A 17,720-nucleotide genomic window follows, 5' to 3' on the forward strand; every position below is an offset into this window, starting at 1 on the left:
CCCGCAGGCCCTCAGTGAGGTGTGGGCAGCAGAGTGGGCCCCTGCTGAGGGCGTGGGCCAGTCGGGAGGGTGTGGGAATCAGGGAAGGGGGCCTGCCTTACTCCATCCTGTGTTGTGCATCTGTTGGCATCCTTTGCAGGCCAGTGGGGCAGGTCTGAGTCGCCCTGGAGGGCTGGGATTGGAGAAGCCTGGATGGCTTCCTGGCAGCCCAGTGTCCCAGGGTGAGACTTAGAAGGAGCACATTCCTGCCTAGTGAACAATGGCAGGGTCAGGAAGACAGGGGAAGTGGACGGAGCATCCCTGAAAGGCTACAGCACCTCACTCGCCACCAACATCACAGTCATCCACTCAACAGATGGGGAAATAGATCGTGCAGCTGATTAAGCTTGTAGGTGCTCAGATGGATTCTTCCCAGGCTAACCCTGGGACCTATGATCTTAACCCCTAAGCAAAGCTCCCTCCTCCCAGTTACGTTTCATCCAAGATAGCCTCCTTAAATCCTCTCTCCTCCAGCAGGTAACTCCTCCCCATGCTGTTCCAACTGTGAAGGAGCAAAACTGCTTCTGGCTCCTCGTAAATAAAGATGATGCCCCAAGATGCTCACAAGACAAGTCCTGGCTGCCTGGTGGGCTCAGCCCAGCATAAGGTCCATAAGTTAGTGCAGTCAAAGACCAGGGGTCCTCGGGTCAGCTCCGGGAAGCTGGTGCAATCAGTGCCCTGGGGATCACTGAGGCCACCTGGGAATCGGGGCAGTCCCGTGGCTTTCCTGGCTGCTCTCAGGTGAGACAAGCAGCCCCAATTTACTCACCCGAGTGGTCCATCCTGTGTCATGTCACAACTAGATTTAGGGGGCCCTGACCCTCAAACCAGCATGAGGCAGGGAATAAGAGGACTTGGTGGGCCTCCTCTGCTGGTTGCACCAGATTCCCCTCCTCGAGCCTCCCCCCAGCTGGGCAACTGTGGTTTCTGGTTAATGGGAAGGAGACGAGAGGACCAGGAGACAGATACCTGACTGCCATTCCAGTGAGCTGGCTTCACCCGCCTTGAGGCCGCCAGTGTTCAGACCCACTTTCTGCAGGGGGGTTTTTATGATATCTATGGAGATACCCCCATCTTCTGGGAGGCCCCCACAGCTTCATCCTCAGGTCCCGAATGCAGGGGATGCCTATCAGCCTCCCCAAGCCTCCCTAAAGCCAGCTCCCCGTCTTGTTTCGCAAATAGCGATGTGTCCCCTCCTTTACACACACAGTGCCCAGATCATTCTCAATGTTCTCTCCCAAACTCTCTCTCAATCTCCACTCCCAACCCTGCAGAGGAGGGTGTCAAGTCACGTAATAGGTCCTCAGTCCCCTGCTTTGCAACCCCCCCCCCCACCAGGGCCATCTGTGGCACAGCTCACCCTAGCATCATCTCAGGTTTTGTTGTTGTTGTTGTTGTTGTTGTTGTTGTTGTTGTTGTTGTTTAAGATTTATTTATTGGAGCACCTGGGTGGCTCAGTGGGTTAAAGCCTCTGCCTTCTGCTCAGGTCATGATCCCAGGATCCTGGGATCAAGCCCTGCATCGGGCTCTCTGCTCAGTGGGAAGACTGCTTCCCCATCTCTCTCTGCCTGCCTCTCTGCGTACTTGTGATCTCTATCTGTCAAATAAATAAACAAAATCTTAAAAAAAAAAAAAAAAAAGATTTATTTATTTTAGAGAGGGGGAAGGGCAGGGGGAGAGAATCTTCAAGCAGACACCCTGCTGAGCACATCTGACACAGGGCTAAATCCCACAACCCATGAGTTCATAACCTGAGCCAAAACCAAGAGTCTGACGTTCAACTGACTGCAATGACCAGGCGCCCCCCAGCTGAGACCCTGGTTTTAACATTTTTGACAAGCATGCTCAAGGGCAAGATCCACAGCCTGTCCTACTCTATCACACTGCTGTTTCTTTCTTTTTTTCCCTTAATTTTACTTAGTTAAGATACAGTGCAGTATTGGTTTCTGGAGCGGAAGTCAGAGATTCATCACTTACACACAACACCCGCTGCCCGTCCCAACAAGTGCCCTCCTTAATCCCCACCCCCATCTGGCCCATCCCCCACCATCTCCCTCCATGAACCCTCAGTTTCTCCTCCTTCTTGAGCCTCTTACAGCTTGTTTCCGTCTCTCCTTTCTTTCTGTTCTTCCCTCCCATATGTTCATCTGTTTTCTTTCTTAAATTCCACATATGCATGAGATCATATGCTATTTGCCTTTCTCTGACTGAATTATTTCACTTAGCGTAATACACTCCGGCTCTATCCATGTCATTGCAAATGGCAAGATTTACTTTTTGATGGCTGAGTAATATTCCATATTGTGTGTGTGTGTGTGTGTGTGTGTGTGTGTACACACCACATCTCCTTTATCCATTCATCAGTCTCAATGGACATTTGGGCTCTCTCCATGGTTTGGCTATTGTTGATAATGTTGCTATAAACATCAGGGTGCCTGTACCCCTTTGGATATGTATTTTTTGTATCCTTTGGGTAAATACCTAGTAGAGCAATTGCTGGATCGTAGGGTAGCTCTATTTTTAACTTTCTGAGGAAGTTCCAAACTGTTCTCCAGAGTGGTTTCTTCAGTTTGCATTCCCACCAACAGCAAGAGGGTTCCCTTTTCCTCCGCATCCTCACCTACACCTATTGTTTCTTGTGTTGTTAATTTTAGCCATTCTGACAGGTGTGAGGTGGCATCTCATTATGGTTTTGGTTTGTATCTCCCTGACAATCAATGGTATTGAGCATCTTTTCATGTGTCTGTTGGCGATCTAGATGTCTTCTTTGGAGAAGTGTCTGTTCATGTCTTCTACCCATTTCTTAAACTGGATTATTTCTTTTTTAGGTGTTGAGTTGGTAAGTTCTTGTAGATTTTGGACACTAACTCTTTATCATATATGTTGTTTGCAAATATCTTCTTTTAGTTTTGTTAATTCCATAGGCTTTTAGTTTTGCTAATTGTTTCCTTTGCTCTGCAGAAGACTTCTATCTTGATGAAGTCCCTATAGTTCTTTTAATGGTTTCCTGTCTCACATTTAGGTAGTTCATTCATTTTGGATTTCTTTTTGTGTGTGGTGTAAGAAAGTGGCCCAGTTTCATTCTTCTGCATGTCGCTGTCCAGTTGTCCCAACACCATTTGTCGAAGAAACTGTCTTTCTTCCACTGGATATTTTTTCCTGCTTTGTCAAAGATTAGTTGACCACAGGGTTGAGGGTCCATGTCTGGGCTCTCTCTTCTGTTCCACTGATCTATGTGTCTGTTTTTGTGCCAGTACCATACTGTCTTGATGATGACAGCTTCGTAATAGAGCTTGAAATCCAGAATTGTGATGCCTCCAGCTTTTGTTTTCCCTTGTAGCTTTGGCTACTGAGGCTCTTTTGTGGTTCCATACGAATTAAGGATTTCACACTGCTACTTCTGACCCTCACTTTATGATCTGCAAAAAGGACTGAATAACACCTACCTCACAGGGCTGTTGTAAGGGTCCATAGTCCTCATAGAGATGACAGTTCTTTACAAACTGTAAAGTGTGGTACATAAGAGAGGAGCCAGGACTACCCCCACTCATTTAGCCATTCATAACATGCCTATTGCTGGTGTCTGGAGCCTTCTGCATCTGTCCCAGGCAGCCATTCCACTGGTGGGTGCCCTGTAAACTCCTGGAGGCAGGGGACCATGACTTTTCTTTTCCACCTGCCTGACGCTGGTTCACATGCATTAGTGTTTAGGTCAAACTGGCTGATTGGTTGGTAAGGGAGAAAAAAAGAGAGTTCTCCTTCTGAGCATCACAGAGCCAAGCGGCAAGGGCCAGATGGTCCTCAGAATGTGACAGAGGGGTGGTCCCAGTCCTAGGGTGCCAAGGGGCTGTCTCATCTGCAGGGGCGAGTCGAGAAGGGAGATTGTGACCCTTGGGAATTATGTCACTTTCATGCTCGGGGCTGCCACCCAGACAGCCTCAGCAGCAGAGAGCCTATTTTTGTAGGTGTTTTCTCTTCTCGGGAGGAGGGCGAGGTCTCGGTTTCAGCACGTTCTCACCTCCTGCCTGAGAGAGATGTTGCTAATTCCAGCTGCTTCCTTCTGGGGCTGCTCGGTGCCCAGGACGGACCCCAGGGAAGGCTCAGCAACTCGCCCAACCCGCCCTGGGTGTCGGCAGTTTTCGGCCGTCCCCTGAGACATGACAATGCTATAGGCAAAGCAGCGAGGTTTTCACCAAGTTGCACTTGTTCTACTGAAATCCTTTCTCCTTTTACTCTAAAACTTCATCCCTCTTTCCCCTCGGGTGTTACATGTCCTTTCTGGTCGCCGGTGAGAACACGGGTGATGGCTTTAAATGAACTGCCTCGAGGAGGCAGAAAGTCAGCAGGCTCGTTCAGTTGTTTGTTCCTAAGATGCTGTTCTGGGGACTCGGGACGTTTTAGCATCCTTAGTCCCAGGAGTGGGGCACAAGTGTCAGCCCCCTCCCCAAAGGCAGGGTTCAAACTTAGGAGTGAGTGAGGTCCTTAAAGTCAGCAGGAATCCAGGACCTAACCAGTTCTTCCACTGAGATGCTGTGTGACTGTGGGAGACAACCTCACCCTCTCTGAAGCCTCATTTCCTCATCTGTAAGTACAGCTAATAGCCCAGGCCTATCTCTCCCTATGAGTGAGAAGAGGGCTTCAGCGTCCAGGGTTTGCACCCCACTCAGCAAGGACCTGTGGGACAGGGGGTCCTCCTCCACTCAGACTCCCAGTCTTCCTGCTGTCTCACTCTCTCTTCCATTTCCTTAGACTTCCAGGCCACGACATCATTGCTAGTGTCCTCAGCAACTGGGTCTGCTTCCCAGATATGTCTGGCCGGGGGGGGGGGGGGGGGGGAGGCCAGTGCGTGGGGAAGAGAAGGAGACTGATGCAGAGAAAGAGAACAACGACTGTCCTGGGGTGAGGGAGGAGACCATAGGAAAGCAGCACCTCTAAGGACTGTCTAAGGTCTGTAACCTCCTTGGGGACATCCCTGAGTTCCTCAGTCAGGTCAGATCCGTGCCCCCTCGCTCCGTGGACCTCTCCCTTGAGAGATGCAGGAAGGTCTTAATTCACCTCCGTATTCTCAGCCCCTACACTTGGTGCTCATCATGGTGGCTCAGTAATTGTCTTTTGGCCTGACTGGCAAACTTCCCTTACTTCTCTTATTCGCCTCTAGGCTCCTGGAGGACATGGACTCTGTGTCCGACCCCTATTTATGTTCATCTGGGGAAAGGGTCACGGTCAGGAGCAGCTCCATATTGCTGCTGTCACAAATAGCTCCGTGACCTCACCTGGGGAGGGTTTATCTCCTCCTCGGGTTCCTGTGCCCTGGGAGCTCTTCTCCCCGCATGGTCCTCACTCAGGAAGCAGGGAGGGTGGAGCAGCCCCTGCCCGGGACATTGTGAGTCACTGTGACAAAGAGAAAAAGAGCCCTGCGGGGTCCGGGTTCTCTGATAGCTCAATGCGTGTTTCCTTCCAACCACATTTATTCTGCAAAACCAAGTCACGTGGCCAACACAAACATGAAGGCACCCAGGGTGGAAGAGCTGGGACCCCTGGGGTGGCAACAGGGACAGGGGCAGGCTTTGGAGACAGGCTAACTTGGACGTGAACCCTGACTCCATCAACCAGCAGCTGGGTCACCCCCAGCAATCCCTCCAGTGCTCAGAGTCTCCCTTGTCTCACCCATAAAATGAACCTTCAGGAATTACCCTTGTGAGGATAAGAAAAAACACATTTGAAGTACCTGGAAAAGAGTAAGTACTCAAAAAAAAAAAAAAAAAAAAAAAGCAAGTCTGTTACAGGTTCTTGTTAACCTGGTGCCTGGCAGCGTGAAGCAGAGTGGGGCTCAGTGACTGCAATTTGGTTTAGAAAGTTCCAGAAAAGTTCATGTTGAGATAGGATCATGGCAACATTGCTTTGAAACTGGAACCCTAAAAGGACCCCCCCCCCCCCACACACACACACCCAGCACTTGGGGAGCTTTCGAGACTTTCTCACCCATGTTTGTGTTTCAACCTCGCCCTACAACTGAGGCAGGTGCTCAGCCATGACCATCCTCTTTTTCTAGGAACATAGCCTGGCTCAGTGCAGTTTCGCATCCTGCCTGAAACCACGGCAAATAATCCATAGAAGCAATATTTGAGGCTGTAGCCAAAATTTACCGAGCGTTTCCTATGCCGAGCACCCTGCCTGGCAGTGTTCCAAGAACAGGGTCGGCGAACGGCAGCCCACGGATCCGAGGCAGCCCACCTGTTGTCCCTGTAACCGCAGCCGGACAGGCATGGCTGTACCACCGGGGGTGTTACCTGTGTCTGCTTCTAACTACTGTCGAAGGCTCAGGGTCGCAACAGAAGAGCGCGGTATCTACCCCCCGACTCTTCACAGAGGCAGTTTGCCAGCCCTGTTCCAAGCAGTATGCATGTCTAGGAATAATCATTTCGGTGTGAGTCCCTAGAAATGAGAGTTCCAACAGAGTAGGCGTTTTATGGGGAAGTCCCAGCATAACCCGTGGGCAGATCTGTCCGCCACACGGCACGCCGTCACTCCTCCCAGGCTGCAGGGGGACAGGGAGGAACCCCTTCAAAATGACAGCTGCCTTCTGTCACTCCCTAAATGCCAGCCAATTTTTACCCCATGTTCCTGCAGCTGAGTCCTAGGCGATGCCTCCAGTTGTGGAAAACCTGTGGAACAGCCTGTGGGTGGCCTTGGCTCTGTTTCTTTGCAGCAAGTCAACACTCTGTCCACAAATGTAGGTCAGACACAGTACAAATAAATGGCTCAGGGGCTCCCCAGAAGACATACATGTTGCGAGCTTCATCCCCCCAGAACAGGCGGGCTTGAGCCCTCGTCAGCTGAGAGCCTTTGCAGAGCCACAGAGGATTTGCTGTGCAGTCTGCGAGCTGACTCTCCCTGGAGAAGAGGGTGTGACAGCTGTCAGAGCACAGGGGACATGCACTGTAAAACAGTTAAAAATTGAACCACTCCTCGTGACTGTTCTATACACATTACTTTCAAGAAAACATTTTAGGCAAGTAGCATTACAACAAATCGCACTCAAAGGCTGGCTTTTATCAAGTGTGAATGCATTATTTCGATTTAATTCACGCCAAGCCCTATGAGACTGGTAGCAGTGTCCTTATCCCCACGTCATAAGTAAGGAAACTGAGGCAAGGAGAGAGGTGGCCATCATGTCCCATCTCACAGTAGCAAGAGGGGCCAGGATTCAAATCCTGACGTCCGTCTCCACAGATGGCACTGAACCCATTAATGCCAATGGGAGCACTGACTTTTTCAAGTTCACTGTCTGATCTGGCAAGTTCATTTATCCTTCTTTGGTGTCCTAGTAAGCTCATCTTCTGATAGCTGGGTGCTTTTGCCCAAAGTGTTTGCTGGGGCCAGCCACACACAGTGCTCCCATAATCCATGCATCATGCATTTCCCAGATATGTTAATAGCAACTGTTTGGGTGGCCAAAGAGAAAGCCTCCAGAGCCGGAAATGACCCAGGGGCATTATGGACACAAGCTCCTCAGCCTGGGCTGAGGGACAGGAAACGTCAGGTGAGTTCCAACCTGTGGGTGAAGAGGGCTGTGCTGCCTCAGCTCTGCCTCACACTGGCTGTGTGTTCTTGGGCAAGTCACTTGCCCTCTCTGGAGAAAGGAGGTAGTTTAAGTATGTGCTCCCCCTGAAGGTCCTTGCCACGTAATAAAGCCCAGAGATTAAGATCGGGGCTTCTGGGGCCTTGGACTTGCCTCACCTAGAGGCCCATGATCGAGGACGTCCTGCACTTCTCGGAGTGAAGCTCCGTGAACGACGGTCAGAGATGTGGGTGCCGTCCTCAGGGGCGGCCGTGAGGGGGGCTACGCAGGCAGGCATGCTCTTTATAAACTAAAAGGCCCCACGTGAGTGTGCGAGCAGCAGCAGCATCGTCTGACCTTTGTCTCCCAGGCCCTCCGAGCACCATGTCCGCCCCTCAGGCCAGCAACGGCGTGTTTGTCGTCATCCCGCCCGGCAACGCCAGCGGCCTCCGCCAGCCCCCAGCCATCCTGCCCACCTCCCTGTGCCAGCCCCCCGGGGCCCTGCAGTTCGAGGAGCCGCCGCTGGGGGCGCAGACGCCAAGGGCCGCGCAGCCGCCCGACCTGCGGCCCATGGAGACGTTCCTGACCGGAGAGCCCAAAGCATTAGGGGTGAGAAGAGCCTCCCCAGACCACCTGAGGCATGAGTGTGTGCAGGGGTGCTGGGCGGGGAGGGAGAGCTCCAGCACGGGAACATTCACGTGCACCTTGGAGAGGGGCAGGCGGTCCCTAAATGCTTAGTGAGGGCTTGAGCATTCAGCGGCCTACCAGACCTACAGACCCATTCCCCGTGGGGCTCGCAGAGGGCACTCCAGCAGACAAAGCACTAAGATGACCCCAAAGAGGGTAATGAGGTTGAACATGATGGATGTGGGAAGAGCAACACTAGCAAGGAAGGACTGACAGGTCTCCGTGGGGAGGTGACATTTAGGTTAAAACCTGGATGCTGAAAGCCAAGGGTAGATGGGGGTGGGGAGGCTCAGCAGGTGGAGGAACACCTAGTGCAAAGGCCCTGAGGTGGGAATGCGTGTGGCTTGTTCAAGGACAAAATGGAAGGTTAACACAGCTGGAATGTAATAAGCAAAGGAAGGAGGGAGGTGAGATGAAGCTGGAGTGGTGGGCAGAGGCCAGCTCCTGCAGGTCCGTGAAAGAGGTCCCAGGAGGTCTTTGCCAACCGCAGATGGCTGTGATATTGGTTTCTGGGTGGGAAGAAAATATCAAATAGACAGGTAGACAGATAGACATATTCATCCTCATACATACATATATAGTGTCTTCTATTTGTTCCTTGGCCTCAGTTTCTCCAAACGGAAGATGGTGATGATGGTGATGATGGTGTGATGATGATAGTGGTGATGATGGTGATGATGGTGTGATGATGGTGGTGGTGATGATGATGGTGGTAATGATGGTGGTGGTGATGGTGATGATGGTGGTGATGATGATAGTGGTGATGATGGTGGTGATGATGGTGATGACAGTGGTGATGATGATAGTGGTGATGGTGGTGATGATGATAGTGGTGATGATGGTGATGATGGTGGTGATGATGGTGATGACGGTGGTGACGGTGGTGATGATGATGATGGTGATGATGGTGGTGATGATGGTGATGATGGTGGTGATGATGATGGTGGTGATGATGATGATGGTGGTGATGATGGTAGTGATGATGGTGATGATGATAGTGGTGATGATGGTGATGATGGTGATGATGATGATGATGGTGGTGGTGATGATAATGGTGGTGATGATGATGATAGTGGTGGTGATGATGGTGATGATGATGGTGATGATAATGATGGTGATGATGGTGGTAATGATGACGGTGGTGAGCTATCGTCTCTTGGGCACCCCCAAGAAGGGCACCCACAGCACCATGGAATGTGCACACACTGGCTGCTTACATCTCATCACCATCTTGTGAGACAGGGACCACCATTCCCACTGGACAGATTAGGAAACAGAGGCTGGTCAAGGCCCAAGGCCACACAGCTGCTAAGCGGCATCCTGTACCTCAGGCTGGCCTGACTGTACAGTTCCACTTTCAGTCCCCTGCTCTGCAGCACTCAGGAGCTCTGGCTTGAACACACTGGAATTCCAGATTCCACACTAAAGGCTACACTGTGTCCACTGGTGCGTGAAGGGACTGGAGACAGTGAACAGAGATGGGGTCATCAGTCACTAGAGTCCTGAGCCTCAGACTCGGTCCAGGGAAGCCATGATCGCCAATGGGATTTGACAAGACACATAGAAACTGCTGGAAAACACAGAAAGAGAAACTATAAACAGGTGCTTAGGGGAGACACCCAGTAGAGGAACAGCATCTCAAAGTTTGGCTGGCCTGCCACTCCCATCACTGGGACACCACGGGCAAGTTACTGAACATCTCGGGTTCCGTCTTGGTGTCCTCACCTCCAAGTCAGAATAATAATACCTACTTCATCACGTTAGGATTAAAGGAGATTCACATTGCTCAGTGTAGACAGGCATAAGGGCGGAGGCAACCGGTGTTCCGTGAGCAGGGCTCGCAGTGGTGGGGGTGTCCAGAAGCAGGAGGGGAGTGGAGCTGGCCACATAAGGAAGCTGGAAAGAAGGGGGACATGCAGCTTGAAAGAGAATGGGAGAGAAGATGCAAGGTGGCCATGCCCATAAATATCCAATTTGGGGAGCACTCTTGTTAGAAAGACATGGCTCTTTCCCCATGACCCCAAGAAAATGATTCCAGCCGTTTACAGTCACAACTGCCTGGACAGGGACCACCATGGCTTGAGTGGTGGTAAGCAACCCCACTGAGGGGGTTCTGTTAAGAAGTTAGGTGCTGGAAAGGGCTTCTGGGTTAAGCGGAGACTGAATATGGGGGCCTCTGATGTGCCCACTCAGTTCTAGAATTCATTCCTTACCAAAAACACAAGAAAAAACATAGGGCAGAGCTTATCAGAAGCACACATGCCCCCTTCCTTGGGAAAACCGTTCTACCTATGGGAGTGGATCTGTGGGGTGCTGGCAAACCACCTGGAGAAGAAAATCCCGCCCCGATGTCAGCTCTGGTCCGAGGCAGCTCGGCACACAGCTGGCTGGAGTGGATCGGGGATGATGCCCAACTAAGAGAGCCGCTCAAGGGCAGGTTCGCTGCAGGCCGCGGGGGAGGGGGGTGGTTAGGTGGGGGATGGTGAGGCCCTCGGCGCAGGGACTGCTGTGCCATTGAAATGAGAGCTGAGAAAACTCTGTAGCAATACAGAGCGTCTCTGGAATCCACGGTCAGAGCACAAAGCAGGGGCCGACTCAGAGAAACATGGAAATGGGCGGGGGGAGCCGGGAGTGGTCTCGCGGATGTACGAGCTGACTTTCCCTCTTAAAAAAGCCTTTTCAGGGTTGGTCTGGGGATGTCTCCTCAAAAGAGCAGAATCGGGGTTTTATTTCCCCGGGGCTGGGAGATCGCGGGGGCGCGCAGGGCTCCGCACGCTCTCCCCGCGGCCGGCAGAGGGCGGTGTGGAGCCGGCCCGCCAGCCCGGCTGAGCCGCGTCCGGCTCCCGCAGACGGTCCAGATCCTCATCGGCCTCATCCACCTGGGCTTCGGCAGCGTGCTGCTCATGGTCCGCCGCGGCCACGCGGGGATGCTCTTCATCGAAGGAGGCGTCCCCTTCTGGGGAGGAGCCTGCGTGAGTGCCGGGGCCACCTAGGGCCCACCTCTCCCCTCTGCGCCCGCCCGCTTCCATTCTTTGGGGCACAGGCCACACCCCTGGCACAGAGAAGGATCCCAAAAAGGGTAGGATGCAGGGGATGAGGGCAGGGATCAAGGATCCTAACCGGCTGTATTATCTGGATACTAAACTCACCGCACATCCAAACCTCAGCCTGCAGAAATCTTCAACTTCCCTCGTGGGCCCCAGCCCTCCAAGAGCTCTGTCCACTGGGATGTGACCAGCTGTGGAGCCCCCCCGCCCCAGTCCATTCATCTGCCCGTTCCACCGGCCAGTCTGGCCAGCAACCCCCCCGCCCCGGGCCCCCACCGCGTCCCCTGCAGCAGAATCCAGAAGCACATGGTTCTTGGTAAATCTCCAACATCAAGAGAGCACTTCAGTGTTCACACAGCCCCGTCTGCACCTGCATCACCCACCTGTGTCTCCAGCTGCCCCGGGAGACCACAGGCTTGGGCGTGAGGCCAGTGGGGTCCAAATCCCAGCTCCACGGCCACTGCATGTCACTATGGAGTCCCTCAGGCAAGTTAGGTAGTCTCCAGCCTCAGTTTCCTCATCTAAAAGGCAAAGTCCTGGCCCCGCCTACCCCAGAGTTTGAGGAAATCAAAGCTAATGCATGTGGGAACTAGTTCCCAAGCCTTGATTCTGCCGCAAACGGGGACTCTCATTTTGTAAGAGTTTTGCCTTCAGAGAGAGCCAGATTTGTGTGACCTATGAGGGATGTCACTGAAAACATGCACCTTGCTGGCTATGGCCCCAGTTCCGTGGACGGGTCCCCAGCAACCAGGGGACACCCTTACAGAGAGATCCCAGGAGGCAGGGCAGGTGACAGCCCACAGGCTGCTGCCATCTCCCTGGTCTCAACCGAGCCTAGGCATGATGTGGCCTGCCCAGTGTCCTGGCCCCAGCCTCACCAGGATCCCCTCTTCCCCACACAGTTTGTCATCTCTGGGTCGCTCTCAGTGGCAGCCGAGAAGAGCCACACCAGCTGCCTGGTAAGTCTGAATGGGGGCCCCGGGGCCACCACTGATTCCCCTCTATTCTGCCCCTCCTGGCCATTCACTGATCCAACAAACGTTTCCTGGGGGCCTGCTAAGTGACAGGCGCAGGAGGACACCCAACACAGGACAGGAGGAACCGAGACACACTTTGCAATACAGGGCAGAAAGTAAGGGTCCGCAGACGGAGCACTCGTGGTCATTTAGAGAAAGATCCAAAATGTCTCTTGGAAGAGGAGAGGGCTAATCTGGGCCTTGGTGTGCGGGGAGGACTTAGAAATAGTGAAGGACCAGCACAAGAAGGCAAGGAGGAGTCATGGGCAGGCTTGCTGAGGAAACCACGTGGGGCTCCGTGTGAGCAGGGCAGACGTCTGGAAAGCGAGAGGAGAGATGCACTGGGTCCACATGGTGGAGGCTCGGACCCCTCTGTGGGCAGTGGGAGGCGATGCGGGCTTTGAAGGGGAGCACATCCGGCATGCTCCAGGCTCAGAGAACACAGCAGTGAAAGTCAAGTCCTGCCCTCCTGGACCTTACACTCCAGGGTCTTGTAAGACACCCAAAGCCAAGCAACAACGTAGTTAGGGAGTGTGCAAAGTGCCACAAGGAAAACACGGGGTAACGTGACAGTCATTCCACTCCTCAAGGACAGTTTGGGTTCCCAGGACAGGTGCCACCAAGCTCGCTATTCAGAGCAGGACAGTCACAGAAGAGCCTGGGAACCAGCATCGCAGGCAAGAAGACAGCATGGGGAGGAGCCTGGGCATGGGGACAAAAGGAGCCAGAGCAGATTATAGGGGGTGAAGGCAGCAGAAAGCAAGGACACAGTCAAAAGAGGGAAAGGGAGGGAGAGGAGTCTGGACTTAGAGGATTTGGAATTTTTTAAGGGACACTGTTTAAGGGAGTCCACTGAGAAGGGAAGTGGAGATTCCTTGTCCTACTTGCATTCTTGGGAGTTGTCCAGTGCTGGGCACTGAGTGGAGGACAGATCAGACCCGGCAGGACTGGAACTCGGGGACCCCCCCCCCGCAACTGGCTGTGAAGTACAGGAGTGCAGGGACCTGACTTGTCCTCACGCTCACAGCTCCTGGGACAATGCCTGGCTCCTGCAGGTGCTTCATAGTGCTTTGTGGGCTCTGGTCTCCATGACCTCCTTGATGTCACTTAAAAAAAAAAAAAAAAAAAGAAAAGAAAAGAAAAAGAGAAGAAAGGAGAGAAGAGAGAAGAAAAGAGAAGAGAAAAAAGGAAAGAGAAGGAAAAAAAGAAAAAGAAAAAGGGGAGTCAGAGGTCTTAGAACCTGAGTGGGTCCCAGAGTCCCAGCACCCCACCCACCCACAAGTGGTCCCCAAATTAAGGCCAGGGTTGTTTAGCCACAGGTTCCCACTATTGGGTCAAAAGAGCATTGGGTTCTGGCTGCGAAGAGAGGGTGAGCCCTGAGTGGTCGCTCAGACCACCCAGGGGAGCCACTTGCCCTGAAGCCCTGTGCCTCCACGGGAGGGTCTGTCCTGCCTTCACTTTAGGGCCCTCCGCACCTACCCTTTGTCTGTCCCCTGCCCCGTTCCCCCCAGGGCCTGCAGCACCTTGCTCTGCCCATCCCCACCCGGCACGTCATGGAAATGACCCCATCACCTCTCCCAACTGGCCCTCAGTGTCCATAGCAGAGAGCCTCCATGACTCCAGCCCCCGGGGGCAGTTGCTCCTGCAGGGTGCTGGGCCCCGGGGGGTAGGCACAGTGACGATGGGCCCGGAGCCTGCAGCAGACCACACCCAGAGAGGCCACGGAGGGAATCTGCCCTCTCTGGCAGCTTCCAAGATGACAGAGGTAAGGGAGGCTGCAGGGCTGCCCCCAGAGGCCCCCAGGGAGAAGGGAGCAGGGACAGGGGTCAGGAAGCACACCTCGAACATGGCTGGGGAGCCCCCGAGCCCTGGCGCGGGAGGGAGGGCAGCTGGCCGCCTCCTTCCTTTCTCCGTTCTCCTCCTGTCTCCCTCCCGCAGGTGAGGAGCAGCCTGGGGACCAACATTCTCAGTGCCATGGCGGCCTTTGCAGGGACGGCCATCCTGCTCATGGACTTTGGCGTCACTAACTGGGTGTGTTGTCAGACGCCCCCAGAAGTGGGAACACTCAGAGCCTGTTAGAGACACATCCAGGAGGTGGGGAAGGCGGAGTGTGCAGCGCGGAGAGCCCCGGGGTCCTAGGTGTGGGCAGGGCTTGTCAGTCCTGATAGATCCCATGTGGAAATTGACCCCCTGACCTACCCCAGGAATGGGCCCCGCGGGCACGGAAGGGCAGCCCAGTAGAGGGAAGGGGAGGGCACGGGGCAGGCAGCAGGTGTCCTGGCTCCAGCTCTGCCAGGCCTGGCTGTGTGACCTCGAGCAAGTTACTATCCCTCTGGGGCTCTTTCCTCCTGTGCTCTAGAGCACTGGGCTTGCCTTGACTGTGAGTGTGTCCCCAGGATGTGGGCAGGGGCTATCTGGCCGTGCTTACCATCTTCACCATCCTCGAGTTCTTCATCGCGGTCATTGCCACCCACTTTGGGTGCCAAGCCACCCGCGCTCAGGCCAACACGGTGAGTACATCCCACCGCCTTCCTCCCCCACCCACCCAGCGTCCACCCCTACAGGGACCTCTGAGGAAGGCTGCTGGCTGGGAAGCCTCCTCTTCCAGCCTCTTGCTTCTTCCCTCGGTCTAGCAATTAGGAGGGACTGCGCTGCGACCCGCTCCCCATCCTCTTACGTCAGAGACCCCCCCTCCCCGTGAAGTCTTTGAGGAAGCTATTCTCCTCGTGGCCACAGGGGGGCGCCGGCACCAAGAAGCCGGAGGCTCTGCGAGGCTGGGGCGCAGGGGACCGCGGCAGTGCTGCACACGGAGGGGCGGGACCTTCCAGGAGTTCACAGGCCTTGAGGCCAACTCCGGGGGAAATTAGCTTAGTTTCCCCAAATCTGGAGGACAGTGAGGACAGAAAGGAGGCGGAGGAGGACATTGAGGAGTAAAGGCGGCCTCAGGCGGGAAATGAGGGCCATAGGGCGTGGGTGCTGCTCGGGAGGTGGCTTTTTGCAAACTGGAGGTGAGGCCACCGCAAGACTTTGTGCGGAGGAGTGCGTGTGCACAGGGAGCGAAACCAGTCCCGCGGGATCGCCTTGAACCTTGAACCCCCAAGACGAAGCCAGGACAGGGGAAGCTCAGGGAGAAAGAACGCCAGACCTTTAGGTCCTAGAGAAGTGAGACTTGTATCTGTTTTGTTCACTGCTGTACTTGCAACGCCTGGGCCGTAATTGGCCCCCGTAAATATTTTTGAAATATTAGTCGAACCGGCCAAGTCGCTTACGGAATTCACGACGAGGGCGCTGTTCTCAGCATTCCCACAGGGGGGCACTGTTGTAACACCGCCCGGAGGCGCCGGCGCCCTCCACGACTGTCGGGGTTCTCTTTTCTTTGCAGCCTGTGATTTTCCTGCCCAGCGCCTTCAGCACTGACTTCAACATCCCCAGCCCCGCAGCCTCTCCGCCCCCCGCCTATGACAATGTGGCCTATATGCCCAAGGAGTCATCCGAGTAGAGGTCCCTCCGCGGGTTGGAAGCCAGCCATTCCCCTGTGGGCCCAGCCTCCCCAGCCCCCATCGCGTTAATCTGGGGGCACCCCAACCCCCCACCCCATTCCTCACATTGTGGCACCCAAGTGAAACATTCCCCGGGGACGTCTGTCCCAGACATCTCCCTCAGTGGCTTCTTTCCTAAAAGAACTAGTTGATGTCAAGGGTGTGTGTCCCTCAGCTCCCTGGGTCCTGCCGCCCTTCTGGAAATGTCCCCCACCTGCCGCTCTGTTTTCCTCTCTGCTCATTGGGAGGCAGCTCTGGCCCCATTGGCAGACAGGTTCAATGGCTGCCTCAGGCTTTGGGAAGATCATTAAGCTCAGGAGCTCAGAATCCTCCAGGAAAGAGGACTGAGTCCAGGTGCTGAGGCCACACAGCTGGCCGTCGCCTGACCTCTGGTGTCCAGGCCCCAAGACCAGCTCTGTGCTTTGTCATCTGTCACTGTGCCATGGGCCTCAGTTTTCCTGAGAACTCAAGCATTAACTAGATGGCATTTAAGGCCCTTCCAGCTCCCCAGGGCTCCCCAAAGTCCTGTTCTAAGTCAGGCAGTATCTCTCCCCCCACCACGCCCCCGCCCTGTGCCCCTGGACAAGCTCGTTTTCCATATCTATAAAATGCAGTTGGTATTGTCTTCAGCCCTGCCCACCTCCCAAGGTTGGGGAGGTTTGGGGGGACAGCTGAAGCCAGCCCTGGAGCACCCCAGTCAGCATCTGCAGGTGCACAGCCACAGCAACCCCCCTCCCCCTGGCCTGGGGGGCAGAGCTGCCCCTGCACGTCACCATCAGCTGGGCTGGGTCTGAGGCAAAGGAGCCCCCTCTGCCCCTCTACCGGATGTCAGAGGTGCTGGTGGACGGTCGTCTCCTCCGCACCACAGAGGGAAATAAACATTGTGGCCTACAGTTCGAGCTGGTCTCATGGCGATGACTGTCCTTTTCATCTCAGGGGTTTTGAAGGCTTGTCCCATATTTATCAGAAGACCTGGGTCCCATTGTCACAGAATGGAGGCATCCCTGGGAGCAGGGGTCTGTTCCACCTCGAGCCCAAACAAGCAGACATCCATAACCCCATTTTATAGCCAAGGACACGGGAGCTTGAGGAGATCAAATCAGGTGCCCAAAGCCGCTGAGTTCATAAGAGGCAATGCTGGGATTTGAACTCAGTTCCAGCCAACATCAGAGTCCATGTCTCACCACATGGCTCCCCAGGTCCAAACCGAAGTGCTTTCCACCAACCCCTTCTCCTCCTTCCTCCTGATTCCTCATCTCAAAGACTGAGATGGGGCTGCGTTTCTCAACAGCCCACGTCTTCATCTAACAAACTCCTTCTCCTCCTTCAAAACCCTATTTTAATGTTGCCCCTTGTGTGAGGTCTTCCCAAAGGCAGGTGGTAGGCTAGTGCCATTCAGCCATCTGCCCACTTGAAGGAAGCTCTGGTGCCCAGGTCGTGTGGGTACAGAGTGACAGTGGGATTCCATACAGCTCCGGCTCTCAGAAGCAGTAGACGAGATTGAAGGACTTGGATCCAAGAGTTTTGCCCAATTAAACTTTGTGAGTGTGAAAATGGAGCATGTTCCACTCCCTCCCAGCTTCAAAGGTCTGTTTTGACCCTGGCAAGCCCTTCCACGAGGGCTTCTTTTTCTCCTGTTGATGGAGTCTGTTTCCTCGCCTCCTGCTCACTCTGCCAAAACCTCTCTCTCCAGAGCTGCTGTCATTGACCTCAATGTCACCAAGATCAATGGGCTTTTAAAAAGCCTTGTATGAACACTAACAGCTCCATCTACCCTCAAGTTCACCAGCCCTGGACTCCTCGGTGCCCTCCACACTCTTCAGCAGGTCCT

At 54.2% G+C, this 17,720-nt stretch overlaps 1 protein-coding gene across 2 annotated transcripts; it reads left to right on the forward strand.

The window, feature by feature from the left end:
* The first annotated feature begins 7,984 nt into the window (after positions 1-7,984).
* On the forward strand, positions 7,985-16,019 carry LOC131822720 (membrane-spanning 4-domains subfamily A member 15). 2 transcript variants are annotated; one of them, XM_059159011.1, is made up of 6 exons: positions 7,985-8,209; positions 11,137-11,259; positions 12,237-12,293; positions 14,289-14,381; positions 14,747-14,860; positions 15,733-16,019. In XM_059159011.1, exons 1-6 carry the CDS (start codon positions 7,985-7,987, stop codon positions 15,847-15,849), a joined length of 729 nt encoding a protein of 242 aa, XP_059014994.1. In that variant the 3' UTR covers positions 15,850-16,019. The 2 variants fall into 2 exon arrangements, with proteins under 2 accessions (XP_059014994.1, XP_059014995.1); XM_059159012.1 differs by lacking the exon at positions 11,137-11,259.
* Positions 16,020-17,720: the final 1,701 nt, after the last annotated feature.

This window comes from Mustela lutreola, chromosome 1 (genome assembly GCF_030435805.1).
Source record: "Mustela lutreola isolate mMusLut2 chromosome 1, mMusLut2.pri, whole genome shotgun sequence".
In the NCBI taxonomy this organism is placed as follows: Eukaryota; Metazoa; Chordata; class Mammalia; order Carnivora; family Mustelidae; genus Mustela; species Mustela lutreola.